Here is a 13,469-nt window from a genome sequence, read left to right as displayed (position 1 = left end):
GTTAACTGATATTAACATCTGTGTAGCATGTTTTAACATATAGAGCCAGTAGTCAACCTGGAGCTGTTAGTTTGAGAAAAGAACAGGCATCTGAACTGTAGATCTTATGAATGGTTTTGCGTTTCTGCTACTTTCATAAAAAATTGAAGGCAATTGACTTAGACAGAGGGAAGGTCCTGGAAGGTCAGCCTGCCTTCTTTATAGCTGTTAATGGAATTTTCTTTATAGCTGTTAATGTAATTTGTTATTTATTTAAACTATTCCTTCTCTCATTTTGGCATATTAATGAGGAAAGATCACATAAATGTTTAATGGTCTCAAATGAGATGAGTACTTCTTCTATTATTCCTTTTTCCTATATTTTTTGTATTTAAATTTTCCTTTATTAAGTTTTTGTGTCAGTGTGTTGCATCAATTTTACAGCATTTAGTACATGAATCTGTTCAGCAGTGCTAATGATTGTGATACACCTGCTGTTCGAATTAAAAATGCTTTGCACTTTTTTGCCTCCTGCATTACAAGATACATTCTAATAGATGGTGCATCTCAAGTGTTAATACTGAATATGCTAAACAGATTTTAACTGCCAAACAGACAGAAATAGGCTTATAGATAATTTTGCATTATATACTTTAACACAGTGAAAGCTGCTACATTCAAACGTGATAGAAAGTACTTTTTTATTGATTTTATTTGAACAAGATAACATTCTATATGATCAAGTCTAACTTACACAACTAAGAAAATAGCACATACAATTAAATCAATGAATTCAACCCCCACCTGAGAGAAAGAGAGGAGAGCCAACAACAAGAGCAAATCTTTTAAAACAACAAAAAATGGTGAATGTCCTTTTCCCTAATATTAAAGAAGGTACTTTTTTTAACCACAGGAAATATGTGACATGCATCACTGCTGAAAGCTTAAACTCTTCCCACAACTAGACACACAGTGTAACTCTACTTAAGTACATTGCAGTATATTTAAACGCCTCTTTGTATTAAGGTTCACTGTGTTAATCTCAGCATGTTGCACAGTTGCCATGCAGGTGTCTTCTGTATAAGTTACAGGGACCAACTGATGATAAAGAAATGTGTATATTCATCAAGATATTCAAGTAAAAATATGGGTGGTTTAAAATGAGTCAATATTTGTATTACATTAATTTCATTATTGTAAACTGCATTTGTTCGAGGTAGCTACTTTTATAAATATTTTTTGATTTATTTTATCACTTATTTGGAAGATAATTTATATCGTATTTGTTTTTTCATTTAACATTGGCAATTTCTGATATGTTTTGCCTTCATGATTTCAACAAGGACAAAATACATTTTAAAACATGAGAGAAGAGCTTTCTTGGTTTGCAAATGGATGTATTTTCCTAAAATCGTATTCATGTGTTTTTTGAAAACACAATTGGGTATATAATGGAAAATTGTCGTTTTTCAGTACTCTTAGAAGTTAAACTGTTAGACATGAAAGAAAAAAAAAAATCAAAAGAACCCGGGGCTCAGTACGCATTTCGTGACCTTTCAGTAGCTGGCAAATTTCTCTTGCCCTGTACAATTAATTGTTCCATGTTTTGATCTGAGTATCTCTGTGGATGTTTGTCCCAGTAGCAGCACCAGGATGTCATAAAAAGATGGGTCTAAAATTGGTACAAGTGGAACTAATATTTTTTATTGAAATATTTATTATTCATATTCAGGTCTTCCCTTGCGATTTGTAGGTTTGTCATCAATAATTAGATGGAAGTTATTTTGTGAGTTTTATCACCAATTGTGTAACACTGCAGATGATGCTGTAGCAGGACTACTTATTTGGCCTGCAAATCCCAGCAACCCCCAGGAGTACAGCATCATTAGGTAGCTTCAGTTGTTGCTTAACATGCAAGGGCTGCTGGGTGAAAGCTGAGGGGGCTAGTTTTAAAATTGAGCAAGAAGGAGGCTATAGCAAAAATTGAAAATGTTAGTAAAGACTGAGTTGGTGGCTCTTGAATATCAGACCAATCTGTGACCGGGACAGTCATTCGACATTTGACGTCCTAGTGGTTGTAGATTTTCCAGCATACTCAGTAATACAGTTTTTGTTGCAAGCCCATCGCCTAGTGCCGGTATTTCCACTTGCCATTGAATAATCACTAAAATATTTACAGCTAACATCAGACTCTGAAATGTTTTGCAGTTCTATTCATTTCCTGTTACTCATTTGCTAATAAATAGCTGTTTTTGGAGACATCATCCATGCTTAGCTTGCTCTGTTCACGATTCTCTCCAACAGTACATGACTAGTAAACTCAGTAACTTTTAAGTGGTTGTGACTGGGAACATTTAAAGTCAATCTTATTTTCTGAAACCTGTTAGTTAGGCCCTGCAGTGGGCTGGCGCCCTGCCCAGGATTTGTTCCTGCCTTGTTCCCTTTGTTGGCTAGGATTGGCTCCAGCAGACCCCGTGATCCTGTGTTAGGATATGGCGGGTTGAATAATGACTGACTGACTGACTGTTAGTTTGCACACACATTACAATCGCCATCCATTTTTGCACTTTTAATGTTCATTTTAAAAATATCGCTATAAGTTGTGGCAGATGGCCTTGCCCGGCCGGGACGTCTCATCTTTGTATGGTCTGGGGGAATGAGCATGGACAGAACAGTACCTCCCCGGGGATTCAAGATGGCAGCCCCCATGGGTGGCAGTGGCGCCTCGGATTCACTGGGAAAAAAAGTTAAAAAGATATGCTACAAAGCAAAGTGGATGGCACAGGCCTACCTGGTCTCAACCCTGACACTGCTCCTGGCTTGTTCCTTCCTGTTTTATATTTTCGAATTCCTTTCTTTTAAACTGTTGCAAACGTGCAGAAAACATGACACACAAAAAGCATGGCAATTTTTTTTTTAGGGCTGCTGTTCAGTTAAAAAATATAGTCATGATTAATCACACAGTTAAAATTGTTAATGGAAATGAACTATATATTAATCACAATTTATCATATTTCCTTCAGGCATATTAATATGTTTCTATAAAGCAGAAATAACTCAGAAATAATTTTTAATACCAAACAGTTTTAATAATCTCTTGCCTATTCATATTACATTTTTTCAGTTAGTTTATTGAACAGCTTTGTGTGACACTAATCAGTCAACAGATCAAAGTAAGTTTTTATTTTGATCCATATCACAATGCAGATTAGTCTGGTACTTTGGGTCTTTCAAAAGTTCGGTCTGATATGATATAAAGATGAAAAATAAGACATGATCGGTTTTCTTAAGCATGCATGAACGGCGATTAATCAGCAGCTCTGCTTTTTTTTTTTTATTGTTTTTCTTTAAAATTGAAACACTGCATATACACACACATATACAGTATATATGTAATACCAGTAACGGTGTACTGCACGATAACGTGCAGTCAATACACTTGACTTGAGCATTCCTAGTTTTCATCTTCTTTCGCTGTATGTTTAGCATTCGTTTGCTCAGTGGTTGATGCACTTGCTGCTTCCTGAGCAGCTCTTCTTTTCTCCACCCTAGCAGCCCGTTTCTTCTCTTCTGTCGGCATCTTTTCGAGTTAAAACTGATTCACTTAAGCTGGCACTTAAGTCTTCAATCTGCCTCAAGAATGATTTAAGATATGAAGAGGTAGGGGAAGTGACGGTGAAGGAGGTAGGGAATGAGAACGGTGCCCGTACGCATGCGCTGCACAGCCGCCCTGCTGTGTGCTGTCGAGAGTTGATTCTACAATAAAATACAATAAAAATAAAAAGTAATAAAAATCATCACCCCAAAAGTGGATAGTAGACGTCACGTAGTATATGTGTACCAAATTTCAGGTCAGTGGGTGAAATGGTTTGCGAGCCACAGGTGATTTAAAATCCTGGACAGACAAACGAACAGCCACGGTAGCATATTATATAAGAAGATACTAGCTATGCTAACCATCTAAGACAGATTGAAATCTAAGTGATTAATGCAGACTTCAGCATTGATGTTTGCAGTGCACCATGTAATGTGTATGTCTCTGTTATATGCCATTTGGTATGAGATATGTAACAACAGTGTTAATGTTTGTGATGCATCATCTATTGGAATGACAAATATAATGAATTACTAAAAATGTTTGTGATGTGCCATCTTTTGGAATGACAAAGACATGACAATCAAATGAACACACAGACACATACACAGACACTTCATCGTTTTATTAAGGTGAACAATGAACAGGTCAAAGTTTTCCCAAGTAGCTGTCTTTTTTATGCATTACTCCATAAGAGTTAGATTTTGTATATTCATTTCACACTTGCAGTGAGTTGTATTTATATTTAGATTCAAGGAAACTCAATGTAAATGAAATGCTAATTAAGAAATGGTTATCTGCATCCCTCATTATAGCAATCAGATGGAGAAATAAAGAAATTCTGATGGGTTTGTTGACATTTTTTACCTAAACACATTTCTAATAATATTAATCTTCTGCCTTTTTTCCAAGTACTTTGTAATAGTAATTTGTAATAGCTAGCTTGATAAAATCCTCAACTTGTCTTACTGCATTGTAAATTGGATTGATGTATAAGCATGATATCTTGGTTTTTGGCACTTTTAATTTGAAAACAGTCGTTATTTATAATGTAAATTGGCTGTCCGTGAAGTACTGTATCAATGGCCTCTTAGTAAAATAAATTTAATATGCAAACAACTTAAATCTATTATCAATTTAAAACAGTTAACGGGGGTGGTAAGTGTTAATTACATATGCTGCAATAACAAAGATGTTGTTGTCGATTTTCTTTTGTATTTGTAAATGTGAAGCAGTTCTGAAGTGTAGCCATCTGGGTATAGCACATTAAGTATGGAATACCAACCCCTCTGCTGGATTTTAAGAAATGACTTAATTTATAATAACTGTCTTTGATGCAAATGCCATGTTAGTTCTGGTGTTCTTATGGACTCAAAACCAAGTATTTAGTGTGTCTTCACAAAGATTACTGTTTTCTGAAGTTCCCATCACTGGCTTGCATGTTGCCTACAGTGCTGAACTTTATGTGAATGTTAAGCAACTGGGGGATAGATGATTGGACTTACATAATGTTACAGAAATAATTTTAAAGTGTGGATGCGTAAATATGTATTTTTTTCTATTTGTGTGTTTCTTTGCCGTCTTTCATTTGGTCTCTAGGCAAAAGTCACCTTAAACTTTAATGCCTTAACTCTTATATCAGGTTGTTTTTATTTACAGTTAGACTCAGCCTTCCATGTCTTAATTCTTAACAGGGTAGTTACTTCACTTTCAATTCTTCAACTTATTTTTCTCTAGTTTCAACCACTTTCCACCTTTCTTTCCTTGTTTCCTATAGCTTCTCTTTCCTCCTGCCAGTCAAGTTCTTGTAGAACAGTAATTTCTAAAATCTGTGCTTGTGTGTAACAAGCTTAAAACCCAAACAGAAACATCCTTATAATAGCCTCCAGTGTCAGAAATGGCCTTTGAAACACCTGAGCTCATTCTCCCAGCAGTCCTCTTAGCAATTCTATTTGTCTCTGAAATTCTGAGTCCCAGCTCCCAATTAGAGGGCAAGCAACCCTTAGCTATCAGCCAACTATAATGGGTACTAGATGCCCATAAAACATAAACAGCCATATTTAATGTAATTCCAGGACTTCGACTTCTACCTGCTGGTTGTATGTTGTCTCTTAACAGAGGGTGAACTGTCCTCTGGCATCCTATAGGAAGGTAAACCTTTTCTCTTCAGGACACACAGCTTTACCCAGCTGGGTAGTTTGGTTCCACTGGTTATGGCTAAAAGAACTGCTGTTGCCAATGCATCTTCCAGCAGGACTTTTCATGACCTGACTGCTTAGCTGGGACAACTTGGCTATTAGTTAAACAAACAAGCCAGATGGACTGAATGGTCTCCTCTCGTTCATCAAATTTCTTATATTCTGATGTCTGCCCTGTATTATGGTGGACTACCTGCAGAACCGGTCCTGACCTGGTCCTCTGTCACAACATTTGACAACATTTATTGAATGATGGTTACCATTTAGTGACTAGGGGCTTCATACTGCATACTACAGCCCTTCCAAAGCAGTCATGATTAAATTTAAGAAATAGAATAGCAGATTGTCAAGATTGCTGGTGGTGTTGCAGAAAGTGTAATCCCAAAAGGTGCTTGGGTTAAAGAATCCAGGACTTCTGTTCACAGATTTTGTTTTAGTGCTCATGTGCAAAAAGTTTACACCTCCAGTCTATTTGTACTTGTGTCTATCCATAAGAGATAGTAAATATGTTACATCAATAAAATATTATTTGTTACAGAGTTCTTGTTTTAATTGTAATGCTTTTTATTGTAAAGATTTCAATATCAAAATGTCTGAAATGCCATTGTTTTGCACTTTTGCCCTTTAAGATTACTGATTACTCGGATATATTCTGTAATGTTGGAGTTTGTCCATGGCAGTGCAGCTCAGAGTCCACAAACCTCACCCACAATCTTAGACTTTACCTCTTCATTTATAATGTCATATATTTCAGGAATCCTCAGGAAAGCTGAGCCCTGGCGATGAGATTGTAGCGATTGGGGGCACATTGATCAGCTGTATGTCCTACCAAGATCTCTGCAACCTCATGCACAGTCTGCCCATCACGCTGACATTTGAAGTCAAGAAGCCAGTGTCTGGTAAGTTGCATCTCCAAAAATGGGGTGGTTATTTATGGATACTGCTGAGTTTTATCAATGATTCCTTTAGTCATACCAGTCAGCTTTTTGTTATTCCTTGAACAGAATGTGAGGCATTTTTCTCTTTCATATGATTTCTAAGCCGTCCTTATTACTCCTGTTTAAATGTTTAATGAACATGTTTATTGCATCTTCTTTTTGGGGTCTGCTTTGGCACTGTGACAGTTCAGGCTAGACTGTAGGATACAGTAGTAGTAGTAGCATTGTCAGCTATGATAGATTTGACAGAAAACTATTTGGGTTATTGCTGTTCAAACCAGTATAGTGTTCTATAAAAACTCAGAGGTATTGTCTTATCTTGAAATGAATATACTAAAAAAATGATTACACTTTATGAGTGTAAGATTTAGTTTACAATTCTTTATGTGTTACCGTGGCACACTGTACATAGGGCATGTATACTTAGCTCAGTGAACATTTTTACAGTTACTTTGCTATGGAAAAAATTAACAGCAGCAAATAGTTTAAATTGAAAACTTAAGTGTGCAGCCCATGAGAAAATAACACCTGACAGTTTTTTGCTGCTGACCCTGCTGAGTCACAGAGAGTGTTGAGTGCTTCTGGTAGCTAGAACAGGGTTTCCTGGAGCACACAGTGTAACTTTCCCGGTCACTTCACTGTTATTTCAAACTGCAATGATACAGGCTTTATAGTCAGCACGAATGGCTATGAGTGCTTCTGTTTGTCTTTATAGGGTATTCAACTGTTTACATCCATTGAATTTATTTCCTCCCAAGTTTTTTCTTGCCTGCCTAAATTGTCCATTTAACAAGGCTGGCATGGAGTTGCAGTGGTTAACACTGCTAAGTCATATATCCACCTTCTTGGTTTTAAACCCTGCACCTATTTGCTGTCGGTGTACAGTTTGTTTATTCAGTGGATTCAGAAACTATTCAGACTCCTCCACGTTCTGCACACTTGGCTGTATTGTAGATTTGATTTTAAATAAAAAGAAATTTCTCCTGTCAATCTATACTCGGTAACCTATGACAAAGTAAAATCATTGTTTCAGAAAGGTGTACAAATTTATTAAAAATCAATAACTGAAATCTCTCTTTCCTGTAAATATTCGGACCCTTTGCTGTGGCAATCCTTGAGATGTATCTAGAACTTGATTGGAATCCACATGTGGCAAACTGAATTGACTAGACATCATTCAGAAAGGCACACACCTGTGTATAGAAGGTCATAAAGTTCACAATACATGTGAGGGAGGAAAAGACAGACAGACAAACAAACAAAGCAATGAAGTCAAAGGAAACATGCTACGGACCTCTGTGATCAAATTTTGGTAACATGGAGATCATGGCAAGGATATTAAACAATTTGTAAAGCTTTGAGTGTTCCCATGAGCCCAGTGGCCTCCCAGTGTTGAGTGCAACATCCGGCCAAATCGAGTATTTGGGCAGGGAGGTGATTGACAACCCAATGGTTTCTCTAACAGAGCTTTAGAGCTCCACTGCTGAGATGGAAGAACCTGTCACAAGGAAGACCATCTGAGCAGCTCTCCATCAATATGGTGCTTATGGTGGAGTGGTTAGCTCACACTCCGAGTTCACCAAATCGCATATAAAGGACTCTGGGTGCATGAGAAAAAAATTCTCTGGTCTAATGAAAATAAACTTTTTGAACATAACTTCAAGTACTATGCTTGGTGAAGCCCAGGCACTACAATGTTATGTAATGTAAACTTACTTTAGTTATTCATTTAGATGTGCAATCAGAATGTGGATGTTGTGCAGCTTCATCTATTGCTCTACTGGTGTCATTAGGCAAATTTGTTGATTCAGGTGCTTGAGTATTGAAATTTGTATGTCTTGTGGCTTTTCGTTATGAACTGTCTTAAACAGCAATCCTTTTCACCGTTTACTTTGAATGCATATTTTAGAATTTATACTTTCACAAACATAACTGCCAATTCTTTTAGCCTTGCATCAACTCTGACACTGTTGTCATAAGTGAACAATGGAGCACACACAGCACCTTCAACAATGTTATCATTCACTTCTACCACTAGTTCATTGGATGATTTTGAATGCCGATATATAAGCTGATGTTACAGAAACGTTTTTTCCCTTGCAACAGGTTATGTTTATTTTTAACTCGGAATTGGTTTCTCTGCACATATGACACGTGTATATGTTTAATATGGGTCTTTTTTGGAGACTTTTTGGCTCTAGACAATTTTTCATAATCTGAAGCTGCTCACTGGTGGATCAATTTAATAAAAGAACCATTGCTCTTAACAGTTGAAAATCACCAACCATACTTCAAATGGTAACTTCATGAGGCCCTGGGTTTGTAGAGAAGTGTGACAGTCAGTGAACCATCTAATTGTTCCATCCCATTTTAAAGCAAAATTCACTCATCCATACGTATAACATTTATAAGAAGGGTTCTGCAAGACTAGGTAATCACTGATTTTTGAAGGGACCAAAAACATGACCTGTATCAGTAACAATAACAGTATATTCTAAAATAATCTAGACCTGTATCGTACATTACTGTTAAGATGTATGTCATGATAAAAGTTATTTTATTAAATATGTAATGTAAGGGAGCCATTAAAGGGACAGCTCAACACTTATTATTCCTTATAATAATGACCCAGTGCCACTGATTGCATGAATGGTTCCGTAGTTAACAGATCCATAAATACTTGGGACCATATTTGATCTGCTATATGACAGTAACCTTATATTAGACAAGGTTATGAGGGACTGTGGACCTCAAAAGAAAATATATTTTGTTACTTTGTGAATCCTATCAACTAAATAAGTGTGCAGTCATGAAGATGATGAAATTTTCTCACTTAAATATTTTTTTTTTGCCATTCAGTTAATACTTTTCCAAAACCCTAAGATCTGTACAGTAAAAATATGTTTCAATGTCTTTTTATCTTTGTACAGTATGTTAGTATCTATTAAAATATTGAGTCATTTTTGACATTTTAGATTTTCTTCTGTCACTACAATTCTAAGTAAATCTGTTTTGTCTTTTTGCAGCTGTCGATAGATTATCCAGCCTAATGATGTCATCAGTTTCTGATGGACCACCAAGATCAGATCACATTTCTCTTTTAAGTACCGAACAAAACGCTGCTGCCAGTTTCCTGAAGGAGCCCTCTGACCATCAAGAGTGTACAAATTATGGTTCTGTGCTGCCACCTGAAGATGAACCTGTAAAATTGCAAGACATTAAAACTGATTCATTACAGAAGAATGAAAAAATAGACAATCCAGTTACTTACATTGATGATTTTATAAATGAACTTGCCTCAAAAGAGGAGTCTCCTGAGACATTATCCTCAGCAAATGAAATAAATGCACAGGAAATCCCTAATTCCTGCACATTAAGCAATTTGACACCTTCAAGCAATCGCGATGTATCACAGACACTACCGAATAGCCTTGACTTTTCAGTTTTGGATGCTGGCAATACCAACAAGTTATTCAACGTAAACAAGGGCTTTTTAAATAACTATTCCCGAAACTTTAACAGTCTGTCTGAAGAAGTGTTTAGTCATTTGAAATATGTGGGAGAGCATGAAGACATGGGAAAATCAATGTATGACAAGGCCGAAGATAGCGATTCAGAAACGGAAAGCCTGGAAACACCAGTCAAATGCCAAACTTCCCTGCAGATCACAGATTCAGATGAGGAGCAGGTTGAAATTTGCTATAGTGTGTCTCTCAACTCTGGTGGATATTGTGTAGCTAAAGATGAAGACAGTAGTTCAACAAAAGATGGTAGTTCACTTCAATTTATGGAGCCTACTCTTTCAAACTCAGAAGCCAATTTCTGTAAAAAGAAACTGATCAAGACCCACTCAGAGCCACTGCAGGTTTCATCTTCAGTTTTGGAGCAAACAGACAGACAGAGCAGTGAAGCAGTTGTGGGATCCAGTATAACCAAAGTGACACACTCTCCAAACTTCACTTTCAAGCCCAGCAGTGCATTTTACACTCCAGGTAAAGACTTTTTGATCAACGATGAAATTAAAAATCAGTCTTTCGCAGATGTTCTGTCAGCTGTTGATACTGACAGGCTACATAACCCTGAAGACACTGACTTAAGTACTTGTGGAAAAGATATGTTACTGGAAAAAACACAAGTTACAAAAGAGGAGAACTATGAAATGTGCAAAGAGTCTATTATACCTGTTGAAGTTTTTCCTTCTTTAGCAGCTCCATCACTGTTATCATCCCCACCATCAGTAACTGATTCAAACAGTGTAGCTGTTAACACCACTAAGGTGGGCACAAAAAAGATGCCTGCTTTAAGCGGAAAAGAGAAAGTCAAGGAAAAGGGAATGACCACATATGGTCCAAAAATATCTTCTTCTCATATGTTAACCAACCAGAGTCACAGGGCAGTTCAGATGTCAAGTGAATCAACAAATATCGCTCAAGCAAACAGCAAAACAAAACTACAAGAAAAAACCCAACGGTCAAATACAGCACCCAAACTGAAAGGGCTTTGCATTAAAAGTAAAAGCAGAACACAAGATCTCTCGAAAAGTGAAATCACAAAATCTGAAGGGTTATCTCAAAAGAAGACATCTGTCACTCAGCAGCAGTCACCTAAGCTCCAGGCCAAAAGTGTGTCTGTGACTTACAGCTTGAAATCAAGTAAGCAGTCAGAAAAGGAATCGCCGGCAGATGGAAGTGCAGACATTGACCACCCGAAAGAAAGCAACACATTGGAACTGGCACATTCACACATTAATACTACTGTAGATAAAAGCGAAATACTAGCCCAAACTAATGGGCCCTTGAAGGGTGTTAAGGTGACATGCAGGAAATCAGAAGCCCTTAATTTACAGGAAGATGTTGCTCCATCAATTGTCCCTCTTAAGGAGCAGTGTGAAGCAGCTTTACCACAAAGAAGTTTCATTGAAGTCCGACTTTCATCATCTTCTTTATTGTCATCTTCCATTACACCACTGTCAGTGTCACATTCAGAACATGGAGGAAGCACTGAAAAACATAAAACACTTGATATCCATGATCCATGTCCCACAATGCACTTGGAATGGAATTGTGCATGTGACCGTGAGAAGGCCAGTGATAAACCTCATATGCAGCAAGATATGATTTGTACGATGGCCACCGGGTTATCTTGTGAAAACGCTTCTTCATGCATGTCAGGTGATGAGCCTAAGCACGAGCTGCAGACTTTGAGTGTGGTCAAGGTGGCAGAACTAGATGCACAGAATTTGCCTACCAATAAGGTTCTTGTTAACACCAGACAATCTGTGGATGTTTTGAAAGGTTCAAAGAAAACAGAAAATGATGAACAAATAAAGTTTAATAGGTTGAAAACAGATATCATGAAGACGGAAAGAAGGAGTTATTCCACTGATGGTTCTCTGCCTTCAGATCATAATTCTTTTTCTGTACGGCAAAGGATCAAGTCATTTGAAAACCTAGCTAGTTTTGATAAGCCAGTTGTAAAAGCCATAGAACTACAATCTTCCAGTCTGGCCTCCAAACCTCCAATTGGCAGGAGGTCCTCAGGCAGCATCATTTCCCCTAGTGTTGCCAACCATTCAGTAGATGGAATGCGCTCTTTGAGACGGAGTTTAAGCTCGTGTGCTGAAGGTTCCAGTGAAGCCGCTTTGACATCCCCTAACCTGATTAAGTCACCATCCATTGTAACACTTGACAGCTATGAATCCATTGCTACAGAGAATATGAGTGAATCTCAGAATACAAGGGAAGCAAGTAATTTTCCTGGTAATGGTCAAGATGCTATGCCAAACACTCCTCCAGTGACTCGAAGCAGAAATCTGAGGGGTCAGTCATCTTTGTCTCGGTCTAGACTCAGGGAGATTAGGGCTCTGAGTATGCCCGACCTAGACAAATTGTGCACTGAGGACTTTTCCACAGAACCTAGCATTGTCACTTTTAAAACTGAACTGGAAATTAGACCTAGGCGATTTCAGGATGCTCCGACTGAAAGCCTCAGTAGTCTAATCTCCACATCAGGGCAAGTGAAGGTAAACAGAACTTTGAAGTGCAGTTTAAGCAGTGGCACTGGGACATCTGGGTCTATTTCTGATGAGGAAACTCCTCAAGATAATTCAGACCAATCTTTAAATAAGAGCTGGTCGATCAGGTGAGTTGAAAAAATGTGTTTCTGGTCTTTTGAAATATTAAAGTCAACATTCCATTACTTATTGATGTAAAGGTTCAAGGCTTTTTGTCCACTGGATTTCACATGTTACTGTTAGGCTGACACAATAATCCTTCATGACTTTTGGTGCACATTATCCCAATTTGGAAGGGATTAGTTTTACACCAGGAAGTAAGGTAAAGTAATTATTACCAGATGACCTCTTTAATTTTAGTCCCATTTGAATTGTTCATGTCACTAACATTTTATGCACTGCATGTTCAGGTCTCAACAAATATTATGAGAGAGAAATGTCCTTTAAAATTAATCCTAGATTAAACTAGTCCAATGCAAATTGACATGTCCATAAAATTTGACATTTGTCCAATTTGAATGGGACTAAATTACAAAGATTCTCTAGGAATAATTTATATACGCAATGCTTGAACACGATAAAAAGAACTGCTGGTGTACTCCTTGTTGTGCATGCTTAATAACTAGGGTTTTTTATGTCGCCTTGAGTGTCTGAAGGACAACTAATACACACAAATTATGTAGTTCTGTATAAAAGTAGCTGGTCCACCCTGGAGGTACACGTGAACTTGTTATAAATAAGGGATA

At 37.3% G+C, this 13,469-nt stretch overlaps 1 protein-coding gene across 2 annotated transcripts in view; it reads left to right on the top strand.

The window, feature by feature from the left end:
- Nucleotides 1–13,469, top strand: part of pdzd2 (PDZ domain containing 2) — a 366,506-nt gene that overhangs the window by 321,269 nt on the left and 31,768 nt on the right. For both annotated transcript variants that reach the window (XM_051929601.1, XM_028805633.2), the window contains exons 18-19: nucleotides 6,527–6,671; nucleotides 9,737–12,851. In XM_051929601.1, coding sequence (XP_051785561.1) covers nucleotides 6,527–6,671; nucleotides 9,737–12,851 — 3,260 coding nt within the window. The remainder of the gene's footprint in view (nucleotides 1–6,526; nucleotides 6,672–9,736; nucleotides 12,852–13,469) is intronic.

This window comes from Erpetoichthys calabaricus, chromosome 7 (assembly GCF_900747795.2).
Source record: "Erpetoichthys calabaricus chromosome 7, fErpCal1.3, whole genome shotgun sequence".
In the NCBI taxonomy this organism is placed as follows: Eukaryota; Metazoa; Chordata; class Cladistia; order Polypteriformes; family Polypteridae; genus Erpetoichthys; species Erpetoichthys calabaricus.
This window is presented reverse-complemented; position numbering and strand designations above follow the sequence as displayed.